This window comes from Pisolithus orientalis (genome assembly GCF_024613125.1).
Source record: "Pisolithus orientalis strain OTSU chromosome Unknown F5J12scaffold_11, whole genome shotgun sequence".
Classification (NCBI taxonomy): Eukaryota; Fungi; Basidiomycota; class Agaricomycetes; order Boletales; family Pisolithaceae; genus Pisolithus; species Pisolithus orientalis.
In genome coordinates, this window is record NW_026260792.1 from 808103 (window position 1) to 831772 (window position 23670).

The window sequence follows — 23670 nt, forward strand, 5'->3', positions numbered from 1 at the left end:
CCTGGTTGCCTATACTCGAATTTTCAACCGCGCGCGAAACGTCAGCTGACCAAAAGAGTTCCGAAGGTACCATTCCCTGTGAGTGCTTCTGCCACGTGCTGTGGGAAGCCTATGTGTTGTCTGGTTCTGGTTTACCATGCCGCGACGTTGTACCCCCGGTCAGCCAGCGAAAGCTGCGCGATTTGGAGGGCCTACCATTCTTTGTACGAACTAGAAAAAAAGGTCTTGCCCATTAACATTCACAAGACGATTATACCACTACCGCGATCGGTCCCTCCCAGTCCTGCCGACTAAGACCTTTCTTCCCCACTGGGGTTTGGTTGCATATGCATGTGACAGATGCCACTATCGACGACGGTGAGTGTGGGGACTCATGTTGGTCGAGAACAGACTAGCTAGCTGTCAGTTTCGACTCGTTGATTACACGCCCTCGATGTTGCAGCCGTTGTCTTCGGCAACTTGTCGTGTAGGGTCACTTGGAATGTCTCGTTCGCGGTATTTTTGCCTGTCGACCGAGATGCCATTGAAATACAACATAGCTTATAGGCCAAGCGGAACCACGCTTCGTGCAGGTCTTCGTGATTGGCGCCGGCGTGTTGGAATTGGAAGGCATATGAGAGATTGAGGGGAGGTAATTTACCTGGCCAACTTGTGGCAAAGGGTTGTGGGTCAGCCACACGTGGTCAATTCTTCCTCTCGCCTGGTTTGAGCTCACTCGAGCAGACCAACCCTTCCTTCGAACACCACGGCTGGAATGGACTCTACTCACCAAGGGCCACCACCCGGATTGACGACATTACGTGATAATGACAGGGAGAACGTACGTCTTGACAATATTATGAGACTGTCAAACCCAGATGGACTTCCCGCAGGATAGCTCGGACTTCCAGCATTTCCTCAAACAGCTTTCGGAGCGAGCATCTCGTTTTGCTATTAACCTGGATGACCGGGTTGAGCGAGACACAACGAAATACTCGACAGGTGGAGATGCCATTGTCTACAGGGGGAGGCTTTCGCCAGGGGGGACATCAGTGGCCGTGAAAACGTATCGTTTTGGACATAAGTCTGACCGTGAAGTGCTCAAGGTTTCTTTATCTTGTTACGATTACTAGACCATCATTCTGATCGATTTGTCAAGAATTTCTTACGTGAAACTCATCTTTGGTCCAAACTCATACATCCCAATGTTCTGCCATTACTCGGGATCACCACCAAATTCGATAGCACTATATCCATCATATCAAAGTGGATGTCCAACGGTAATGCGCATGATTATGTGCAGAATCCAGAGATAGATCCCCGTCCCCTGGTACGTCGGGCGACTCCACTACTTGGCGGGAGCTGGATAATTCTGTCAGCTTTTGGGGATCGCTCGAGGCTTAGATTACCTTCATAGCCGTTTCCCAAACCCGGTCTATCACGGTGACCTAAAAGGCGTGAGTGTTCTGATCCGGAGTATCCACCTCTTTGACACGCAGGAGATAGCTCAATGTCCTAATATCCGACGAGGGACATGCCCTTCTTACCGACTTCGGCCTCTCCTACCTTGTTAATTCGTCCTTCAGCATGAGTGGCCAGCAGCGATGTGGAGGCTCACTTAACTGGATGCCCCCCGAGGTGTTGAACACGGAAGGTAACGTTGAGGTGACACCCGCAAGAGACGTGTGGTCATTCGGCATGACAACACTTGTACGCTCCGCGTACTGTACAAATGACACCTGCTGATCACACCCGTAATTTTCAGGAATTATTTACTCGGAAAGATCCATTCCATGAGACCCTCTATCGCATACACGTCTTTAGTCGTATCCTGAAGGGTCTGTTACCTCACCGTCCCTCTGATGACTGTACATTGCTACGCATGACGGACCAGTGGTGGGAACTATGCTGTTTGTGCTGGAACACCACACCGTCTTTGCGGCCTTCTATGTCTCAAGTTGTGGAAACGATCGAACGTTGTCGGGTTTCAAACTAATGCACAAATTGGAGCCAGGACAAATTGCCGGTGGACTAGGAGGTGGTAAGGACTCTTGAACTTCGTGCACCACACCAGTGACCTTTTCTGCTTTAGATGCGAGAGTCAAAGCACTCTCTTCGCGCGAAAAGGAAAGCACTCGGCGGTACATTCCCTCCGGCACAGGCAGGTGCAGAGCTACTGTGTAGTTACGTGATGCTGCTGGTCATTTTTTTCTTCCATCCACACAAAACACTACTATCCACCGTCATGCTATGCAAGTCATGTATTTTCTTTTCCGATATTTGTTACATCTTAGTACGTTTGGTCCCGAATAGCTGACTTTCTTGACCCACGAGCGTGAGAAACCTGGTATTTCGAAGAAAGTCACGACGACCGGCATGGGCCATTTCTTCCCTTACCCAGGCCTTTTTATACCGAACACATATATCAGAATCATGGAACACCCTCTTAGGTAAACGCTGGCTCACTTAGTTTCTTCAAGACAAGAGATTGGACAGTCATATAGATGGTGTTCACTTTCCCGGACGTTGCGCGGGCTAAGTGGCGCATCTTTTCCTTCGAAAGCTTGGGAGGGGAGACGTACAAATCGAAATTTCAATGCAAGGGTTGGCTAGAAGGCCGATGTCTTTTATCAGATCGAGCCGGTTCTCATTGCGGACCGGCCGCTGTTGCCGCTGACGTTCATCGCCGTCACTGACGTCATTGGTTCGGTCTGTACTCTGTTGAACTTGAATTGTCCTTCACACCTTCAGGTCTCTCCCTCTCCAGTCATTTTTTTTCAAGCATGCCAGAGACCCACGAAGGACGCCCACATGCTGCATGGCATGCTGAGTACCATGTCGTGGCCAGGACCAATCCTGTCATCGCGGCGTTTGTTGCCTGTTTCAAATCTGTACTTGGCTACTTGACGTTGCCTGTTTATTTCATCCTGCATAGTCTATACGTCTTTGTCCAGGGGATTTTTATAAGGATGTTCAAGCCTCGTCCCCCTCCGGAAAAGATCAAACACCCATATGCACGTATTGCTGTTATAGGAGGAGGCTTGACAGGCGTATCTTCGGCAGCGTAAGTATCTTGTTGTTGCCATCATAGTATCTACTTCTGACTTTTGCTAGCCACGCCGTATCACATGGCTTTGAGGTAGTCCTTTACGAAGCCGCCGACCGCATTGGTGGTATATGGGCGCACGAAAACAAAACGTCGGGGTTGCAACTCAATTCACTCCTGTACCGCTTCCATCCCGCTGTGTGTTGGAAGAAGGCCTTTCCACAAAGGGATGAAATTTTAGGAGGTTGGTTTTTTTTTTTGTTTTCTCAGGTATCCTGTATGTCAGTGTGATATAACCTGGTTTCTGGTGGTCAGAAATCGAGAAGGTGTGGAAGGAATACAGGCTCGAAGAAAGGACCCGTCTCAACGTTAGTACCAGCACTTCCTGACCTCAAGGTGATGTTTCGAGAATGTATAATCACAGACACCGGTGAGGCAAGTCAAGCAGGTCAAGCGCGCGTCTCCGGACGATGAATGTCAAGGTAAGTCCTTTGTAGCCCTTGCATGTGCAACATTCGATCCCTAGCCCCCTGGAACAGCTCACGTCCGGTCTCCCGTCTCAATGGTACATTAACGCTGGGGAAGATGGCCCGTTCGATGCACTTATCGTGGCCATTGGTACAACTGGGAGAACCGAGATGGGTAGGATTTGAAGGAATGCCCTCGAAGGCAGGGAGATTTGATAATGGGCACAGGGGTAACTTCCGTCTTTTCCCTCCACTTTATAGGTATTCTAAAAGTACCTGACAGAGCCTGCGGGTCCTATAACTAGCAACTCGCAAGGCAAGCGTGCAGGCAAGAAAAATGGGCGTAAGGCTCAAAAAGCAGGGGCTGGTCGAAAAACATGAACAGTGGACCTACCAGGGTCCCGTTCTTCATTCATCGCAACTTGACTACGCAACACCGGAGGTGCTGCACAACAAGACTGTGGCTGTTATAGGGAGTGGTGCATCCGGTGTCGAGGCAGTTGAGACCGTCTTAGCACGGGGCGTAGACAGGTGCATTATGTTTGCTAGGCAAGATAAGGTGAGGTATTTCCTTCCGCCTTCCGGTTCATTGAGACCGACCAAGTTGCATAGTGGATCATTCCGAGGTACCGTTTCCTTTGTACGTTATCAATTGACGTAAACCAATTTTATCTTGCACCTAGAAACGTGATTTTTGACGTTTTCTTGAGTGCTCAACCTTTTGGGCGCGAGATGCCATTTAGGTGCGCGATCTGAACGTCCTTGACGTATCTGAAAATGATAAACATTTGTACTTTCCTCTCTCGCTAATTCGTCAATCCCCTCCGATCATTAGCGTGGCGTGGGAGCAATTCCTTGCGCTCTGGCAATATCACGGCGTGGAAGATCTTGTGCCAAGGAGGGGACTTTTTGTCTCTACTCCAGTAAGACCATTCTATTCTCCCCATGTTCCCAACGGGCTGACCGGAATGGTGCATTTCTGATGCAGGTGGTGAACGACGACTTTTTGAATCATGTGCGCTCAGGGAAGTGTATAGTACTGTCCGTGGGGATGTAGTCCGCCTCACGACCAACGGTATCGTCGTCGACGTTCGCGAGTCTATTGAATGCGGATCGCCGCTCGGAATCGGCAAAGGTGTTCACGAATGCATTCGTCCTACTGGATCAGATTCAGAAAGAAGTGGGGCAGCCCCGGAGTCCGAAGGGCACGTGGAGTTTAAGGCGGACGTTGTCATTCTAGCCACGGGGTATAAACGTCCAAGCTTGAGTTTCCTCCCGCAGGAGCTTTTCCCAAAGGACTACGAGGCAAGCTTTTGGTCGAACCTAAAATGGAACCGTGCAGGTACTGACAAGGCTGACTAGCGGCCACGTCTTTACTTACAAAACTTCTCTACGGAAGATTGGTCCGTGCTTCTTACGAACTCGGCGTATTTGAATGCTATTGGGACAGTTGGTCATTTGTGAGCTTTCCTTTCCGAGGTGGACAAGTGCTCACTCATGCAATTGCGACCTATCGTCTCGTCAACTAGCCACATAGGAATATGTGAGCACCGTTTTCAAGTGTAATGGCTTTGGTACCTGATACCCTGTCAGACACCCGGATCCTCCTCACATTCCTCCTTGATCCGACAACCCGACCAACGGCTAAGGACATGAAACTTTGGGTGGACATTATCCGGTTCATCAAGCGTGGTGCACAAGGTGGTGCTTTGGGTTTCTTTACATATATGGAACTCAGTGCGTGTCAATCATACCCCTATTACATATTGAACCGTCTGCGAGAGCGGTGCCTGATGACTTGCTTTGAACAGTGATTTGGATTGTGACATTCCATATTCTAAGACCAGATAGATGGCGTTGGTGGGTGTTCCCTGTCCTGTTTGAATCCATGTGGTGTGGTTGATAACTTGCTGACACAGGTCGTCCTTCATCCTTTTTGGATGGGACGTCTCTCCGGATGATGAGCGGCTCGTCTCCCTCGTACACGAGGGAAAGTAAAAGGTATGAGAGCGATTCGTGAGGAGTGTCACATTTCACGGGTTCACGACTTCTTGGTTGCTGTATTTCTATTTTTTCTGTACGTGGGTCGAGAATGCTGTCGAAAATAAAGGTTCCCGCTACCTAGAATGCAAGCATTTAATGCAGAGCACAAGGAAAGGCAGGCCCTACACGCTCGGGGGAGGGAGTTCGTTAGTATAACCACGAGCAGTCCCGCTCCTTCCCTGCTCTAACACGCTCGGTATGTCCTCGCCAACTCTTGCATCGAGACCGCGGTACGTCCGCGATTGCAAGAACAGAGCTATACGTGCAACATTATGAATTATTACTACGAGGTGGCAGATATTAAGATATGTAAACGACGCACCAGCAGCACTATCCGAGATTTCTGCTACCGAGGTCTCCTGATTTCGAATAACTACTGCGGAGGCATCTCTGCTGTCACTAACACCGGCCCTGTCTTCTACACGCCAAGGTAGAGCAAGGGGTTATCATACGCGATCAAGTACCGCACGAACCACGACATACTTTCGACTCCAAATCGTCGAGCTTGTCTGTACTTCCCCGAAACGAGAGAGAAAGAGGGTCGGTCAAGGTCTGCTTCTTCACCTTCTGTATCCTTGACTGCTTCATTCGTGGGCGGAGCCGTGTCTACTATGTATGCAGCACGACCAGATTCGTAAACAGAACTGATATGATAAAAACCCGGACAACAACTCACATTCATTTTCCGTGATCAGGTGGCCAAAGTCGAGGACATATCGTCCCAGCCAAGTACCCTCAGGCTGCAGAGCTACCTTAAGCTCGTGAGGTGTGACGATGGGTTTAAAGAAGTCCTGGGTCCCGCAACGCGTTAGCTCCAACCTGCATGGCACACCCAACAAGCGGGACTTGCTTTTGAGTCGATGAGGCTATTTTCGGGACAAGCTGCCAGCACAAAACACTCGATCTCCATGAAATTGGCAAGCTTAGCTGGGTTCAGCTTCCCGACGCTAATTGTGTAGCTCTTCTTCTTAGCACGAGAGAGAAGATTGCGAAGGTGGGTTATCACGGAGAGGTACGAGGCTATGTTCATCCAACAACTCAGGTTTTACCCTCTGAACTCGCTTGAGAAAGAACGAGGAGACCCACCGACACCAAGCGTACCGACAAGAATCCCAAACACGTCTGCGTCCCGCGCCTTTTGGACTACGGCAAAGCGACGCATCAGGAGCTTGTTTGTGCGCCCCGATTCCAGTCGTACAACATTCGTTGCAGGGTTGTATGAGTACACCTATTGAACACGTTCACGAAAGTCTGCTAAAGGCACGTATATCGGATCAAAGGGTTTTTACCTCGTTCGAGGAGTGAGTCATAAGGATGTTTGTGAGAGCAAGGCCCTCGCCGCCGATATAAATTATGATGCTGTCGTCCTCTACCAAACCTGCGCTGTATTTCGGTTGTGGTGCATCGTTGTCTTCATGCCTGCTCGTTATTGGGCTTGAATCTGATTGTGACTGAAGTGACGAAGGCTCCATCTTCGTCGGGACATTATGATACACAATTCGTGTCGTTGTTGCAGCTATTTTGTCTCGAAGTTCTTTGACTATCTCTCCTGTGAAGAATAGTCATGTGTTCTGTCGTCATCACAAGTGTCTTATTCCCATACCCGCTCGATATGAATAAGCGACATCGTGACGGATGAGCACAGATGAAACGTCCTTGGCATTGGAAGTGATCACATCTACAATCTGCTTAACGCATGAGTGGACGTCGATTGGCTTCCTTCCGAAGACGTAGATGACAGGTAGTCTTGACGTTCTGGTATATGCGCACGTTAGATTATGCACTACATCAATTAGAATCTCACCACTGACTGGCTTAGACACGCATGGCCGTAATGGACTATGAAGTCTGCATCCACATGTTGCGCAGCTACCTCGTCCACGCAGCAACTAACGATCATTGATAGGGAACCAATGTCGGAAGCAGTAAAACCCACCTGCCGTACGACGTGTCGGCCAGAACATACATCTCTTGTCCCTCATCGACTCGTTGCTTTAGCAGCCGATATATGGGGACAGACTCGTGCAGGAGTTCGTCCGGAAATTGCAATGCTATCTAAGTATACGAAGCAAGGATATATTCTTTTGAGCGATCCATGAAATCGTAGTATAGTTTGTGAGGATAAACTTACCCGCTTGTAATCACCATCCCTGATCTCCTTGGCTGTCTGTTCGATCTCAAAGAATTCCAGAATATCTGAACACCTCGGACGCTGTGCTGAAGGGCAGGATTCCAGGTCTACATGGTGTTTGATCGCTTCTTCACCGGACGCAGAAAAGGTTGTCGCCATGGCTGACGCTTATCGGAATACAGAGGATGTTTGTGATGGCTAGAACATTCAAAACGGACGAGGTGTTCCTCTGGCCGCCCGGGACGTACTGAGTATGCCGCCGCCACCGACCGCTGCTAGTCAGTGCACACTGAAGATGATTTGGCTTGAGTGTGCTCTGAGCAAGTATGCTATGTATGGTAATCCCCTATCAAGTTTGTACGTCATCCAAGAGACCTAGCAGAAGCGAGGCAAGGACAGATAGAGACGGCTGGAAGCCCACTCCAACTTAGGTGAATCGAGATCAGTGTTCCAGAGGTTATGATCTTCAAATACCCGCGTGAAGTATTTTGTTCGCTTTTGTATCTGTTGCTTTTCGAGTTCGGGATGATACACAGATGAATTGCTGATAGATAACTGAAATGCGAGGGTTACAAAGATACAGAAGCAGCTGAAGCTGTTATTCTTCCCCGATCTTGGGTGCCAAGTAGTACCTAATGTCGCCTTGTCCGAATCTGTAGGAGACCAGTAGAGGAACCTCATTGCTCATCATGACCTGCACGGTGTCTGACAAGGCCGAGCTTTTTGAGAAGTTCACCAGGTACTTCAGACTGAATGTTAGTGCGACGTGCTGATTCATCTCAATCATGACACCGCCGTCCGAAGGGACATCGTCTGCCTTTTTGGCCTTCTTAGTAGGTTTGCCGTTCTGGAGGGGGAATGAGGTGAAAAGGACATGTTGGGGGGTTGAAGAACCCACCTTTGCAGGAGCCTTCTTCCGCTTTTTGCTTGAGGACTCCTCTTCGTCTTCCTCGCCTTTGGCTTCTACTTCATCCTCGCCATCGTTGTCGGAATCTGCCTTGAACTCTCCATCATCATCTCCTCCGTTTTCCTCTTCGGCGTCCATGTCAACGTCCTTATCTTCCCTCTTCACCTTGGACTTCTTATTCTTTTTACTGCTCCCCTCCTCTACGTCATCATCATCATCATCATCCTCTTCCCTCTTGGGCTCGTTCCCATCCTTGCCATAATTTGCGTACTTCCGACGAGCTCCTTCCGTTTGTTTCAGGAGAATATTCGCATTGGCAGCCTCCCCTTCGCTGGAAAAGCGTACTCCTTCCTTGGACACTTCGATCTTTACAGACTCACCCAGGACGGAGAGGTCGCGTACGATGCGTGTAAACTCGGATGAAGGCATAGTGACGCGTGCATCATACTCGGTCTCTGGAATACTCAAATTTTCAACGTCGATGTCCATCAACTTCATGTCGTATTCTGCAATTCTATCCGAATCTATTGGCATTTAAATTGGTGCGCGGAATATAGAGAACAAAAGACATACGTCGCGCCTCATATATGAGATTGAGAATGTCTGCGTCGTCGTTGGCTTTAATGGTGATAATATCGTCATCCTTGGCGCATTTTAGAACTTTGGTAAGAGATGTGAGGTTGACACCAAGTGGGATGGGACGGTCGCAGCGGTACTTCTTGAAACCTTCTGCGTCAAGTTTGACGGCAACGAGGGCAACGTGTGAGTTGTCCATCGCCTGGAGGTTCTGTGCAACTGTGAGCATATCCGCAGGTGTACATGGGGACAGACACTCACAATGCCCTCTTCATTGCATTCGAAGTTGGCATCAGTGACAAGCTCCTTGATGGCTGTAATACTTGTCTAAGAAAGCCTACCCGCTGCACAGGAAACTCCCTGGACTTACAATCAAGGAGTCGTTTTAGCAGGGCAGCTTCCTGTAGCTTTGCCTCAAACATGGTCGTAAGTGTAACGAAGAAAGGACGCGTTGGACGCGTACCCGCGGCATTTCAATCGGAGTTTCATCGCGTATGGTCACACTGGGTCACGCGTCTGTGTGTCACGCTCTCACGCGGCTTGATCGAGGGTACAAGTGACAAAATACAATATTAATGCTAATCCCATCCAACAAGTGGCTCGACCGTTTCGTTGGCGACGCCGTTAACAGTGGCAGGCCAGCAACCCGTTTTGTTTTGTTTTTTTCTTTCTCTTCGCCGTTATTTTGTGTACCCCGCGCCCGCTGTCATGCACAACCTCACGCACCCTGTCCAAACCTCGGACCGTAACAAACTGCGTATGGAACGCCTCAGGCAAATAGAGCTCGAACAGCAGCAATGGGAGCAAGAAGCCCTCGTCATGCCCGAGGTATGTGGCGCACCATTTTGCGCCCCCATGCCCCTCACGCTGCTGGCTAAGGCTTGGGACCAACTGTTGTTGGCAACTTTCGAGTCAGTCAAGACAGAATTCAGTGACCTGGACGGATTGTCTTGGTCACGGTACTGTGATCCTCTCGTTGCTGATTCCGGGGTTTGTATTTGCCTGCCTCCATCATCTGTGTCTGGCCGCGTTACTAAAAACAATTAGGCTTGTGGAGAAGCAACGCCGCTGCCCATGTGCAGTGAGCACGGCAAGTCCTCTGCAGTGCCGGGCTGCACTCGCCGGTCCGATAGACCTTCACAGGTCTATACTGTGCAATCCTGTTCAGAGCTGGCCTCGATCGGGCCCGGGGGTACCGTCCGAGCCCCTCAGCATAGCACCTCGCACACCTCGCTATGCTCGGCAAATCAGTTTAATGATTTTTCCAATGCATCATCGTCGACGAACGTTTCTCGGATCCATAATTATCACCACACCTCGTCGTCAAGTCACAGTCAGGATTCGACTACATAGATGAGCGGCACCTTTGCGCCGCCCCCACATTAAGGGCGCCTTGAAGCGCCCCTGATAACACTCCAGGATTTAGTTAGGCTTATGGGCTCATAACACGTTTTGTATTTCTATTGCTGTATTTGTATAGACTTCGAACAATCGCAGGTCAAAGCCGTAACCATATTGCGGTAAAACAATTGCTGCACCCAAAACAAGGTTGTGGGGATCTAAACAGACGTAAGTCCAACAAGTGTTGTGTCGACTGAGCCTCTGGTACCCTACAGACGCTCGCTGAATTCCACAGTCAAAGCAATATCCTAGTCATACGCAGGCGACTTGCCGCAGCTCCCGGCTGCGGGATCCTCTCGGTCGTCAAATCGGACGTCCGTGAACTGGTTCAGAACTGCGAGTCCACAGCGCACACGGGCGTTTCCTTCCTTACTCATGGACGTCTCAAGAAATTTGTGATTCTCTGGCTATACGTACATTCCGCAATACTCCGAAGGAGTGCTCTGCAAGTAAAGAAGTTACAGCTTACCACGTTCTACCTCCTCAACAACAGGGTTTACAAGTGTGCCTACACCGTGGCCAAGCCAAGCTTGTACGACATCTCCTGTCCTCAAAACAACCGGGGGCTTCCGTGCGTATCCAACTCCAGCCGGGGTTCCGGTCAAAATAACAGAGCCAGGTTCAAGAGTCGTCGCCTGTGAAAGAAAAGCAACTGTTTTGCGAACATCAAAGATCTGATCCCTGCACAACGAGTAAATAGGAGATGGGAAAATGCATGTGTACAATATTAACTGACTTGGTATTCCCATTTTGAAGAACTTTTCCATTGAGACTGCAAGTGAGGGGTATCGCCTGAGGATCAGGAACCGCGTTGTTTGAGATGATACAAGGGCCAAGAGGTGTAGTGTTATCTGTTGGGAGTATAAATATTAAAAAGAAGTTGGAATGACACAAGGTTAACTGACCAAAACTCTTGGAAAAGTCCCACTGCGACGTCGTCATCTGATGTTTTCGGAAAGAGACCTGGCGAGGTTTGTGAACTCTACACCACAGCAAGCAAGTAGGTTGTCACTCACATCATTTGCCCCTGTATAGCCAAGAACGTAATCAAGGGCATCAGCCTCGGAAACACCTTTAGCTGCTCTCCCGATGACAATGGTCAACTCGACCTCATAATCTGGAAGGTGATCCTCAACCGGTTGCGCAATTTTTGGAATGCAGATAGGAACGTTGGGACCAATCATGGATGTCAAAGGCTTATAGAAAAGAACCGGCACACTGCATACGCATCCGAGTCCGCACACTAACAAAAGGCGTGAGTTTAATCACTCACGGAGGCTTCGCCATTTTCGCCTCTGCCTAGTGAGAAGTATTAGTATAACTCGCATTCAAAAATAACAAGTATTCCCACAGCATGATCAGAGTAGTTAAGGCCAAGGCAGCGAACAGTCTTCACCTCCTCTTGAGACAGGGGGGATAGCAACTCTTTAACCGTGAGCACGGTATTCGTAAGCTGCGCGGCGGGGTCAAGTGTGGACCCCAAGATTTCGTGTACCCTGATGACTTGCTTGTTCCAAGCGGCAAGCCCGACTGCGCAAAGTTCAGCAAAAACCGACGGTGATAAGATGTCTCACCATCAAGGGTGGGGTCGGCAGGCTGTCCAATGTGGACTTGTGCTGTCTCTGCAGCGACGAAACGGATGAGGCGCGTCCATTGCTAATACAGCTTCCGGCCTTAGTGTCTTGGCAGCTCAGGGACGTGGGTTTGGGGTACGCACTGTTCTTACGGGCGGCATCAGGGTCAGTCGTCACTGAGGGATTAGGTGGGAATTTCGAACACACCAAATATTGCCTTCGACAGAGGGCTGGCGTCAAAAGCCACAGTCGTAAATACATACGCCTTCGGTGATTTCCATCCACGGCCAGGCTCCCGTTGTCGTGGCCTCTCCATATTCACGGGGGTAATACCCTGCAACCCCAAGTAAGGAACAGCGCATACGTGGTTGGCCTGTCTAAGGAGAAAGCCAGACGGCCGTTTCACTTCCGTATGTTGCTTCTTGCTTTTGTCAAGTAATGTGACACGATTGGCTTGTACCATACATGCAAGACCCAGACCATAAGTACGTTGGCCATAAGTAGTACGTCGGACACTACTACGCGTGGCCCACAACGCTCTAGTGGGGCACACTTCCATGGTTTATTGAGTCTAAACAAAACAGCCAAAGGTTTCGTGTGCTCTGGGTTAGTATTGCTAATACCTGAACAAGTCAGTGGTTGACGACACGAAGGATGCAAGCATGACATGGTAGTCATCCACCTCGAAGCCCTGCATAAAAAACTTTGCATGAAATACTCAATTACTCATCCATCAGTATTGATGGCCAGAAGACGGTCAAAGTAACGCGTTTTCTCGGGATTTGCGAAGCCGTCCAACTCTATGCCCGGCGATCGCTTCTCTCCCATTGATTGTACCAAGGTTCTTTATCTATCTTGGCATTGCGCGATACCCTGCAAGGGCCAGTGGAATGGCTCAGGAGCAATATGAACGGTCCCAAACAGCTCTAAGTCAAGTCAGGACCTTCCGCGTCTAATTGCTTTCTGTGTTGCTGAGTGATTCGTTGAGCAGGTTACCGCCACAGGCACCAGTGGCGAGGCTCGAGGGCAACAATAGAGATCATAAGCAGCTGGGATCAAGGACGTATGTGATCTGTGACGCTCAGCTACTGCGATGAAAAGGTGACTGTCGGACAGGCTGAAAAGTCAATCGCCAAACCGGAACCAGAATCCGCGCGAGCGCCGAAAGTGGAGTACGCAGTAAAAGAATTCGATAGCATTGTTCCCGTCTCGCGTATCGTCGAAGGTGCCGTCGGTAGCGCCAGTGCTGCATTCCCCAGGTTTAGATACGTGTCTCAAACCTCGCGAAGTCTTCAATGGAGTCATTTCTACTCTTTTCAATATGTAAGCATATTATTTTCACATGCCCCACGATCATTGCATGTTTTCTAAGAACACCTCAAAAGAGAGATCAAGGTCCCCTGATTTTAACGTACGCTACTCCAGGATGGGTCTATTTAATCCCCGCTTCATACTTAGGAGTGAAACGGCGCTAAGCATCTTATAGGACTCTAGCTGTGGTCTATCATAAAATTTGGAACCCCTCCAGATGAGATTAATTGACATGGCACTCCGCAAGCGACTTGATAACCGGCGGCGATCTAGTCCCTGAAGAAGCATGCAAGTGGGGCATTGCACCCTGCATGGATAAAACAAGTATATGGTGGCGTGGAAGGCTGAGCTGGCACCTTCGTCCCAACACTGTCCTTTTGGCAGGGGCCGGTGACGTCGAAAGCAAAGTCGGGAGCTTTTGATAGTTCTCGGTGACGGCGGGATCAGGCATCCGACGCTCTACCTCCACCGCAGCGGCGGCCCCATGGCAGTGACCCTAATCTGTATTCTTTGGGCAGCGTTGGTGCTCTTTTGAGTCATACACAATGGCTACGCCAAAAACCTGCCGCACGCATAGCCTGCTCTGCGCTTTGGAGGGTGCCGTGGAGAGTTCTGTATAGCAGTCGTACCAACTACCACGTTCCTGGTGCCGTGAGTAAGTTGCTTTGATTACTTAGTGGTAGCATAGCAAAGCAACGGCAAACATAAATGCCCAGCCAACAAGTGGCTTGACTAATTACACACGCGAAATATCAACATCAACGCATCCAATAAGTTTGCTTCTACAACTGAAAGACTCTACTTGTCAACGTATCGACGACCAAACGAACAGCTTTGAGGAGCTCCTGCCCGTCCTCGAACGCGCATGAGCTCACGAAATTACCCATCAGGTATTCCAGCTTTATTTCTATAGTCTATACACCAACATCTGCGCGTTTTTACATATCTGATTCAATCCTTTTTCGCAGCCTCCGCTGAAAACTGGGACGATGATTTTGAATTCTCCCAGACCAGCAGAAGACAAGCTACGCAGATTGCGCGTGCCCTTAGCGAACCCCGTTTGTCGGTCACCAGTTCCCACTTTTCAGAGGATTGGGATGTGGAATGCCCGTCAGTTGCAAAACCAAGCGTTATGACTCTACTAGGAGATGGGAAACACCCGCCTGAAGCAGGTCTACACAACCAACTCCAGAATTGGGCGGAGACGGGTCCCTCAACACCAACCAAGCGCTTCGTAACACGGGCTGAGAATTGGGACGACGATTTCGAGGACAAGATGGACTCACCAACTCAACGCCAATCCACCTCTCAGAAAACGCGCCATTCATACCACACTCCCTCTCGCCCTAAAGCACCGGCTGACCATGAAAACTGGGATGAAGAGTTCGAATATGCCGAGAAAAATAACACACCAATATCCAAACGGTCTCGGCAAGATGCTTATGTTGATTCTTCTGACGATGAAGGGGAGTTCGGCTTTGGGGACAAAGAAGAAGACAGGACTGTTACTACCAGAAGTCGCTCTTTTGTGCGCCGCCAGTCGCCACCACCGCCCCCTGTTCCCGCCCTCCCACAGGGGCTGCACAACACGGTAGAGCCATTTCCCCGATCTCCCAGTATTTCTGTCTTCTCGATACCTACGACGAGCGGTCGGAATTCCGTCGGATATATGTCCACCTCCCACCTAGCACTTAAACCCACCGTATCTGGTCCGTCGTTAGCGATGCTCCCTCCAAGTCCTCCTATACACCGTGAACGGCGAAGACTCAGGAAGAAGTCTCGGCCTCCTAATTTAGACAACAATGTCTTCGAACTGATGGAAGAGCAGCGAGATTCCACACCACCCTTACCGCCCTCAACCCCGGAACGTTCCTCTCCACCTCCTCCACCAGCCGCGGAAGCGACTCCCAGCAGCAATAAAACACCTCTCCTTTCTCGCATCGGGTCTGTGAAAAAATGGGGTGTTAGAAGGAAACGAGCCAGCACAGGTCCTGCGGAGGTTATGGTTCACGACCTTGGTGGTAATTACGAACAAGAAGGCACTCCTCGCCCACCCAGCACGTCTATTCCACCTGCCGCGGTGGCTTCCACTAGCAGCAGTACTAATGCCAGGTCGGGTTGGTTTTTTCGTCCTGGCGGCGCCCTCGGGTCAGGGTCGCCGCCGTCGCCGGCCCCAGCCGCACTCAAGTACGAGAAGAGCTCGGAAAATCTCCTCACAGTGTCCAGCTCAGGGTCCGGAATGGACACGTCCGTACCATCCACGCCGAGCAGCAAATTATCGCGGAAGAAACTGGGCCGGACTTTTGACCCGAATAGTAGCAGCGAGATGGCCGAGTCATCTTCAGCGAAACCATCACTATCGGTGAACGCAAGGAGGCCCACGTCTATGCAAGTTCCGAATGGCAAGTTCCCAGCCTCGTCTGGGACAGGGACCAGACACGCATCATATGGGTCTTCAACTGGACGAGCATCAGCGAGGGTGTTTTCAACGCCAACACCAACGGAAAGTTCGGAGGAACTCAACGTTCAGCCTCAGGAAGGTAGTCGAAATTTCATGGGAAATGTGCGGAAGATCAGCTTAGTCGGCCCGAGGAAGCACAAGAAGAAGAAAAGCACAGCAGACATTATTCCGTTGCCTCCTTTACCGACTAGTTCACATCCTCAGAATGAGCGGACTCAGTCTCAGCAGGGTGATACACGAATACCAGGTCTTCTGCCACCAATAGAGCTACAACCGCCCTCGCCTCCTCAAACGATCAACGGAAAAGCTGGTTCGCAGCTTCAACCCCAAAGCATTAGCGATGGTTTGGAATCGTTTATCATCCCCTCCAGCAGCCTTCCTACTTCGTTTACCCCCCGTTCTAGTCCCATGACTACTAGTCGCACTTCTCCAAAATCTCCATCTTCTCCACCACAGTCAGCCTCGCTAGGTCGTACCTCCCAGGCCCCTACTCCGAACGCATCCGTCCCTCGACGAAATTCATTGGGCGATCTGAAGATTCCTGCACGAATCAGCCAAGCTCAGATTGGATTAAAACGCGATCTCGGCATGGTCAGGGAATTTGCTGCTAGTGTTGACAGTGAGTGATTATTTGCAAATGTTCGAGTTTATAGCGATTTATTGCATTTGTGTAGAGCTCAGGGAGCTACGTCTGACATATGAGCAACTCCTATCTGAGGCAAATTCCATGGCAGAAAATCCACCACCCTCACGCGCCACCTCCCCCACTATCCTAAGCCTTGCCAGGACCCGTTCTCGGCTACGCTCGAACACGAATCCTGACTCTGCAGTGTCGGAACACAAACAGTTTGTTACTTCTCTCCAGGTCCTTAATGACAAGTACAAAATACCATGGGAATGTGCCGAACTCCTTATCGAATTGGGTAACGGGTCGCGGTCCGTGGCGAATCCCCCAAGCTCGAACCTGTCGTCTCCGCCATTGCAGGGTGATGGTGACATTCGCAAGGGTCGCGAGCGTGCGATAACACTGTCGGGCGAGGAGTCTAAACCGCCATCAACACTTGTTGGGGGTTCCTCCTCTAGACCTCCCAATCCATCTTGGCGTGCTTCTACTGGTCGGCATGATTTGAGTCAACGTCAACTGGTCTTGTTGCGCGATATGCTCAATAACGCAGATTCTACGCCTGATTACATTCTGCCTGAAGATACGGGCGTGAACCGGCAATGGCGGTGGGGTGACGCAATGAGTAGTACAGTCACACTGCCCTCCGAAGACTCGGCGGCCGGCTCGACGGAAGGCAAAAAACGGAGGATGAGTCGGCTACGAGATATGTTGCGAATGCTCAAACGGAGTCATTCGGAACGACCGCCTCCACCTCCACCTCCACCTCCGCCGCTTCTGCCCCCCGTGCCACCATCTACGACATCACTGAAGTACCGAATCGTCGTTGGGAAATTACAGTCAGCACCACTATCCGCACGGCCAGGTCCCTCGGCGAGGCATCTAAGACGAGCACAGGTCCAGACTCAATACGGTCTGTGCGGGATCAGCAGAATTCGCCGTACGGCAGTCCTCCATTGAATCACAAGCCTTCTCCTCGACGTCCTTCGCTCGCATCCATATTTCGCATTGGCCAAAAGAACAAGAGCACATCTTCGACTGGCGAGTCCTCTCGAGACGGTCACAGCGAAGCACGAAGCGTAAGCCGAGGTAGTAATATGACCGGCGAAGATGACTGGGATCGAATTGACTCCGCTATCGATCTTGATGTTGCTGCACATTCATTAGGAATCGACGGGACTGCGACCATAAAGGGGAAGAAGATGCATGTGCCGTATCCGTTGGTGCAGCGCGCTAGTTTGCGCCCCGTCACCCCAGTTCGCGGCCCGGAGTCGTCACAACTATCACTGAGGGTCGAGGCTTCTCCCCGGTCTATCAGACCTATGCGATCTATACGTCTGTCGAACGTCGAGGAAGCCGAAGACGAACAACGTCAAGTGCGACCCAGGTCGAAGGCTAGTAATAGGTCTTGGCTACCAAAGGCGAGTCAACATCGGCCACCATCACGAGGGCAGCCAGTGCCAGTTGCTGCTATCAAGTCTGGTTCCGTGCGCTCGGCGCCACCGCAACCGCTCGATGCGGATGGACAGGCTTCTGACTTTAAGCTCTCTATGACTCCTGAGAACATTAAACCACTACTCGAGAACGCGAAGGAAGTCCACGCCCGTCTAAATGATTGTATCAAGGAAATGCAGGCTCTCCTAGATACCTACGCACAAATCCAGTCTTAATTATTTCTCTGCATAGCGACGTGCAACCACGGACAAGTTTTTCTATTTGTTTCAACCACGTTTCACCGTGCATTTGTGTTTTTTTTCCCCTTTGTGTAGACACAACGTCACATCGTACTCTTCCCTTGTTGTTCTTCTTTGGAGGCCTGACCTACCCGCCGCATTACCATTTTCATTTTTGTTGATGCTTTTTGCAGGGTGTTTGCTTGTTGTCATCCCCATTGACACATCACGAACATTTTATCGACCATCGACGCTTCAGAGCTATGTACCCACACGCACGCACCACGACTCTACATAATGCACCTCCAAGACGAGTAGTAATGTATCATGATTGTCCCTCGGACACCTGCCTTTGACCTCGTTACCGGTCACCAGCCCGTTAGTCTCTGACCAATTTTGCTTCCACTCGGATGCGTGTCCATCGACGCCTGCACATCGACGGTATGCACCTGAGTGGTGGAATGTACCACTTCTAGGCTGTCGGGCCGGTACTCGAATCTCTAACGTGACCAAGTTCCTCCTGTGGTAGGTATTTCTTAATCCGGTAGTCCGGTACTCAATTAATTACTACCGAAGTGGAGACTCGATACTTGGCTAATGAGTTCATCCAGCAGCATCAGTCCTGAGTCTTCCGCATCTCGCATCTTCGAAGCACACCATGCGCGTGCTACGTACCCACTGCTTCTCCCCCTCTGGGCATCTGCCACCATGATGGTGGGCGATAACTTCAAGAACATCAGGGTTTACTGTAAGTGCAGTATCCACCCTATGCGCACTCCGGACTGAATATCACTTAGGGTTAGCTTTCGTCGTGTACTGGGGTATTTTCTTGTTTGGTTATGACGCGTAAGTCATGTTCGTGCGTTCCGTGAGAGTAGGTTAATTTTGACGCGCTGTAGTGGTATCGCCGGAGGCATGGTCTCGCAGCCTTACTTTCAAATACATTTCGGTCTCGTGAACCCCAGCGGAACGGTTGACGAGGCCAAATACACACAAGTTTCTTCCAATGTAGTCTCCGTGTTACAGGCGGGGGCTTTCTTCAGCGCCCTTGGCAGTGCACCAATTTCTGGTATATGTGACTTCTGCGTCCTCAAAACTTTGACCCAGCTCTTCCTAACTCTAACAGCTTGGCTTGGACGTCGGTGGACGCTCATCGCATTCACAATCGTGTTTTCAGTAGGGGCCGTGAGCATCCTGCGCAATTTAGAAACTACTGTCTCCGTGTGACTGACACTCATAGGTACTCACCACGGTAGCAGGGGGCAGCAGAGGAATTGGGTACATTTATGGAGGTCGTGCTGTATCCGGTGTTGGGATAGGTGGTATCTCAGCAGTCGCGCCTGCCTGTGTGTCGGAATGCTCACCCAAGGGTGTACGTGGTCGCATCACTGGTCTTGCTCAGATCATGGTTGCCATCGGTGTTATGGTTTCGTACTTTGTTAATCGTGAGTTTTGTCCACTTATGCACACTAATGTCAACTGGGTGTGTCTCCCCATAGTTGGAGTGGGACTCCATCTGGCAAACAGCGATATGGTTTGGAAAGTTCCTTTCGGATTGCAACTTGTCCCTGCAGGTTTGATGTGCTGGGGACTACTTATGGTTAAGGTACCTCAGTCTGGCTGAACTCTCAAGGAATTAGCTGACAAAGCACAGGAATCGCCACGTTGGCTGGCTTCCAAGGGTCATGTCCAGGAAGCAATTGGAAACCTCGCGTACCTCCGTAAAGAGCAACCTGACTCCCGAGCCGTACAGCACGAAATAGCAGAAATCAAGGCAGCGATCCGAGAGGAACAGGAAGCTCGCGAGGGCTTTGGTCTCAAGAAATCATTTTTTGGAGATGGAAACTTCATTCGATTTATTATAGTCTTCGCCATCTTCGTACTCCAGCAATGGGGTGGACAAAATTCTGTCAGTTACTATGCCCCTCAAATCTTTACCTCGGTGAGATATTCCTTAGTATGCATGTCACGATCTCGTCGACTCATGGGAAGCATAAGATTGGTTTTACAGGAACAACGAACTCCCTTCTCGCTTCTGGTATCTATGGAGTTGTCAAAGTATTGGCCACTATGATTTTCATTTTTTTCTTCGTCGACTCACTTGGCCGCAAGATATCCTTGTTTATCTCAGCGGTTGGAATGGGTATCACGTTTTTCACAGTCGGTGCAATCCTCGGGACCAACCCTGTGGATAACATTCAAGCTGGTCAACAACCCCCAGCAGCATCTAAGGCAATGGCTGCCATGCTTTACATTTATGTGTGCTTCTATTCGATGGGTTGGGGTCCCCCTCCTACAGTGTATGTGTCAGAGATATTCCCCACCCATACACGACATTATGGTCTGGCGATTGCCTCAGGGACACAATGGCTATTCAGTACATCCATGCTCACGTTATCTGAATACGTCCCATCACTGATATGTATGACAAACTTTGTGGTCTCTAAGGTGACACCAACCTTAGTCGCCGACCTCGGTTACCAAATCTTCTTCATGTTCGGTGCTATAAACATCGGCGGTATGACCACCTTTTCACTGTAAGCCGCTGATCATGTCATCCTTCACACTGCTAATCATTCCCTATAGTCCCCTTCCCGAAACCAAGGGACGCAGTTTGGAAGAAATGGACATTATATTTGGTACAGTCAGCCTTGAAGCACGTGAAGCATTCATCGCAAGGCAACGACGAGAATTGCGCTGGAACAGAGGGATCGGGGGATAGGAGGAGGAAGCACAGCCACTCCGTGCTTAGTCAGGCAGGACAGGATCAGTATATGTCAAGTACATTGTCACAATCACTGCGGAAACGGGTTTTTAATCAGGTCCGGAGATAGTCGGGTCAATGACAATAACCGTTGTATATCCCGAGGGTAGCTACTCCTAATAATATGTCTGAATATAGTGCTGAAGTGTTCTCGTTTCGGAGCATAATCTGGTTGGATTTGCATGCCTATCACCATGATGATTTTTACCTTCGTGACAATAATCAGATCAGATTTGAATGTGACTATGAGCTATGTACACCAAGTTAAATCGTATAAATGCAATTGATCCTCCCGCCTTCAGTCGTGTTTTTCAGGATAACAAGATCAGATTATATTCGATGAGTGCCTAGTACAATGTGTACTTCCAAAATGCCTACCCAGCACCCCCAGCCATGCAAAAAAATCACCCACGTTTGCTTGCTCCCCTCCTTGGTGAATGGCAGGATATGATGCATTCACAGAGGCTCACAGGTGGTGCCCCACTGCTGACACCTGGGTCCCAGTTGATGAGCCAGGAGGGAACTCATCACGGTCGTCATGTACCACAGACCCAGACACACATGACGCCCTCCAGCTCCTTGCACCTTCAACGCCAAAGACTTCTGAGTGGTGGAGTGATACCTGGATCCCAGTTGTTGAGCCAGAATATTAATAGCATCGCGTGTGGACATCACATACCACAGATGAACATGGTGCCCTCAAACACCCCACAGGGCACTTGCCTCCCTTCTGCGCCAGGCCTAGATGATCCATTTGGCCCTGGCCCTGCTCAGCGAAGAGACCACGGTGGACCATCGGTCAGTCACTACTAATTGTTGTTGTCAGTCGATCAACTCACCCTATCTGCCAAGCTCTTGTCACCCGAGTTCTCCTTTGATATGATGGAGCTGACTGGTGCCATCGATTCGCAGGGATTGCAGGATGAGGTATCCTATCCACACCAAGGAAACCAACCAAGCCAACATCTTGGCTTCACTCCTTACCATGGGGGTGTCAACGGTCGTGATGAAACATCCTTCTCATATGCTGGAAGACCTTCCCATAGTCAGTTGAATGGCAGAGGATGTAGTGAGACACTGTGAGTCAAAGTGTGGTTCAGTGGTGAAAACCAACCAAAACCAACACAAAAGACAATGAAAGTGAGTGGTGGTGTGCCTATGTGGTACCTAGATGGTAGAACCTGTTCTTTGGGAGGGTTTTTGCAAGCTACAACACTCAAAGATGAGTGCTGAGGGTTGGGGATGCTCCTGATGAAGAGGGAGCAAGAATGTGATAGAAAGCGATAGGGTAGACTGCTGTCAGCCTACAGAAGGATGGATGGTGACTTAATTCGATGTCCTAAGCTGTACTGAGCTCAGGGAGGGCTTGGAGTGAAGTATATGGATGATAGATGATGATAAGTGAAGTAGATGATAGCTAGACCCTTAATAAAGTCTCAACTATCGAAGCTGATGAATGATTTACTGAGAGATGATAAATTGCGAGCAAGAGGGGCTCTCTGATGTCTTCTTTTTTTGCTACCTAAGTACAGTGACTTATATACAGTACAGGGGCGTTGCCTATGGAAAACAAGGTGCAAACACTTGGTAAGTGATTGGTAACTGATGAGTAAGGAATGTAAGCGATGGGTAATCGTCTTGGAAAGCATTGGTAAGCATTGGTAAGGATAAGTAAGCCAAAAAGCGAAGAATCAGTAAGCAAAGTCAAAAGATTGGTAAGTATTGGCAATAGGTGAGTCAAAGACAGTCAGAATGTCAAAGTATGAGTCAAGTAATGTCAGGAACTGGGAAAGTGCACTGGAATCACATTAGGGGGAGGCTGTGCATGTCACATCTTGAAGAGATCGTTTCTAGGCCAGAGTGGGATGACAGAGAGGCAGTGCTGATCTGATGGTGATATAGTACATCCAAAAGTGGACAGGGTGAGTCAGATGTCAACAGGGGTCAAGCTTTGGGGGTCTGTGGGGTGACAGGAGCATAGGGGATTGCAACTTTCCCCCCCAAACCATCCTCTCAGTGAAGCAAATAAAAACTTCATGAATGAGGCTCTGTTGGAAGAGAGGATGAAGGGGGAGTGTCTTCTGCTGTATCTTGCAACAAGGAGGCAAGATGTGCATCATACTCGTCATGGATGCAATCAGGGAGAGTGGAGAACAGTAGATTATACTGTAGCTGTCGCAATTTTGGAAGAATGATGGATGAGACCGGTATGAAGACGTTGCAGGTGGCAGGGAGGAAGGATCCATATGCTTCTTGGACTGGAGAGACTGAAATGACCACATAAGACCTTTCCAAGCGAATGACAGACCTGAGGTGACCAAAGAATGTCCTCCTGGAGGTCATACTGACAAAAAGAACACACTGTCCAAGCTGGATGGGCTGAGAGGGCACAGATGAGGGTGGGATGTACCAGGATGCTTCAGGATGGAAGCTGGTAGGAACTCCTGGCAGATATATGTAGCCATGGTCCCTAGCAAAGGGGACAAGCGAAATGACTGATGTGGAGGCAGCCATATCAGAAGAATTAGTGAAATGAGCATCTTTTGGAGGGAGTGCTGTAGAAACATGTGGAGTGTGCAAATCCTTTCCAATCTTGGAAGGTAGGATCGTGTGGCTGAGCACTACAAGCGAGTGTGGGAATGGTTTCAATGTCTGCAGAACTGGCGGAGATATGTTGAAAACCGGAATGCCGTACATGGGCGCTTAAGAATTTTA

General features: G+C 49.8%; 8 protein-coding genes across 8 annotated transcripts; 5 read left to right on the plus strand and 3 right to left on the minus strand.

The window, feature by feature from the left end:
* The first annotated feature begins 444 nt into the window (after nucleotides 1-444).
* F5J12DRAFT_826248 (kinase-like domain-containing protein) lies at nucleotides 445-2308 on the plus strand. Its single transcript, XM_051745506.1, has 8 exons — nucleotides 445-664; nucleotides 724-820; nucleotides 873-1085; nucleotides 1139-1309; nucleotides 1359-1436; nucleotides 1486-1689; nucleotides 1745-2020; nucleotides 2072-2308. The coding sequence occupies exons 2-7, from the start codon at nucleotides 755-757 to the stop codon at nucleotides 1973-1975; spliced, it is 963 nt and encodes a 320-aa protein (XP_051600884.1). The 5' UTR covers nucleotides 445-664; nucleotides 724-754; the 3' UTR covers nucleotides 1976-2020; nucleotides 2072-2308.
* On the plus strand, nucleotides 2309-5950 carry F5J12DRAFT_826252 (FAD/NAD(P)-binding domain-containing protein). The gene is made up of 15 exons (XM_051745507.1): nucleotides 2309-3043; nucleotides 3094-3269; nucleotides 3341-3393; nucleotides 3450-3511; nucleotides 3552-3633; nucleotides 3854-4056; nucleotides 4176-4235; nucleotides 4328-4415; nucleotides 4481-4523; nucleotides 4550-4797; nucleotides 4855-4945; nucleotides 5086-5229; nucleotides 5304-5352; nucleotides 5412-5797; nucleotides 5864-5950. Exons 1-14 carry the CDS (start codon nucleotides 2763-2765, stop codon nucleotides 5488-5490), a joined length of 1659 nt encoding a protein of 552 aa, XP_051600885.1. The 5' UTR covers nucleotides 2309-2762; the 3' UTR covers nucleotides 5491-5797; nucleotides 5864-5950.
* F5J12DRAFT_55849 (putative diphthamide synthesis protein-domain-containing protein) lies at nucleotides 5417-7967 on the minus strand. Its single transcript, XM_051740048.1, has 11 exons — nucleotides 7667-7967; nucleotides 7472-7590; nucleotides 7347-7424; nucleotides 7139-7290; nucleotides 6825-7084; nucleotides 6622-6763; nucleotides 6386-6555; nucleotides 6212-6326; nucleotides 6019-6141; nucleotides 5858-5953; nucleotides 5417-5791 (listed from the first exon to the last, which is right to left on the minus strand). Exons 1-11 carry the CDS (start codon nucleotides 7823-7825, stop codon nucleotides 5658-5660), a joined length of 1548 nt encoding a protein of 515 aa, XP_051600886.1. The 5' UTR covers nucleotides 7826-7967; the 3' UTR covers nucleotides 5417-5657.
* A 190-nt stretch (nucleotides 7968-8157) lies between these two features.
* F5J12DRAFT_767628 (proliferating cell nuclear antigen) lies at nucleotides 8158-9583 on the minus strand. Its single transcript, XM_051742206.1, has 5 exons — nucleotides 9520-9583; nucleotides 9411-9463; nucleotides 9147-9360; nucleotides 8565-9097; nucleotides 8158-8513 (listed from the first exon to the last, which is right to left on the minus strand). Exons 1-5 carry the CDS (start codon nucleotides 9569-9571, stop codon nucleotides 8265-8267), a joined length of 1101 nt encoding a protein of 366 aa, XP_051600887.1. The 5' UTR covers nucleotides 9572-9583; the 3' UTR covers nucleotides 8158-8264.
* Nucleotides 9584-9706: 123 nt separating this feature from the next.
* F5J12DRAFT_826274 (uncharacterized protein) lies at nucleotides 9707-10646 on the plus strand. Its single transcript, XM_051745508.1, has 3 exons — nucleotides 9707-9977; nucleotides 10029-10139; nucleotides 10197-10646. The coding sequence occupies exons 1-3, from the start codon at nucleotides 9858-9860 to the stop codon at nucleotides 10500-10502; spliced, it is 537 nt and encodes a 178-aa protein (XP_051600888.1). The 5' UTR covers nucleotides 9707-9857; the 3' UTR covers nucleotides 10503-10646.
* A 274-nt stretch (nucleotides 10647-10920) lies between these two features.
* On the minus strand, nucleotides 10921-12340 carry F5J12DRAFT_826277 (fumarylacetoacetate hydrolase). Its single transcript, XM_051745509.1, has 8 exons — nucleotides 12268-12340; nucleotides 12125-12206; nucleotides 11902-12080; nucleotides 11824-11849; nucleotides 11567-11768; nucleotides 11456-11513; nucleotides 11287-11401; nucleotides 10921-11231 (listed from the first exon to the last, which is right to left on the minus strand). Exons 1-8 carry the CDS (start codon nucleotides 12283-12285, stop codon nucleotides 11009-11011), a joined length of 903 nt encoding a protein of 300 aa, XP_051600889.1. The 5' UTR covers nucleotides 12286-12340; the 3' UTR covers nucleotides 10921-11008.
* A 1960-nt stretch (nucleotides 12341-14300) lies between these two features.
* F5J12DRAFT_935821 (uncharacterized protein) lies at nucleotides 14301-18612 on the plus strand (the record flags this gene model as incomplete). The annotated part of the gene is made up of 4 exons (XM_051749623.1): nucleotides 14301-14325; nucleotides 14404-16515; nucleotides 16571-17330; nucleotides 17384-18612. The coding sequence occupies 4 exons, from the start codon at nucleotides 14301-14303 to the stop codon at nucleotides 18186-18188; spliced, it is 3702 nt and encodes a 1233-aa protein (XP_051600890.1). The 3' UTR covers nucleotides 18189-18612.
* F5J12DRAFT_56184 (general substrate transporter) lies at nucleotides 18613-20950 on the plus strand. The gene is made up of 10 exons (XM_051740061.1): nucleotides 18613-18716; nucleotides 18803-18939; nucleotides 18989-19037; nucleotides 19091-19260; nucleotides 19318-19376; nucleotides 19432-19636; nucleotides 19691-19797; nucleotides 19846-20133; nucleotides 20190-20728; nucleotides 20778-20950. The coding sequence occupies exons 2-10, from the start codon at nucleotides 18900-18902 to the stop codon at nucleotides 20911-20913; spliced, it is 1593 nt and encodes a 530-aa protein (XP_051600891.1). The 5' UTR covers nucleotides 18613-18716; nucleotides 18803-18899; the 3' UTR covers nucleotides 20914-20950.
* The last annotated feature ends 2720 nt before the right edge of the window (nucleotides 20951-23670 follow it).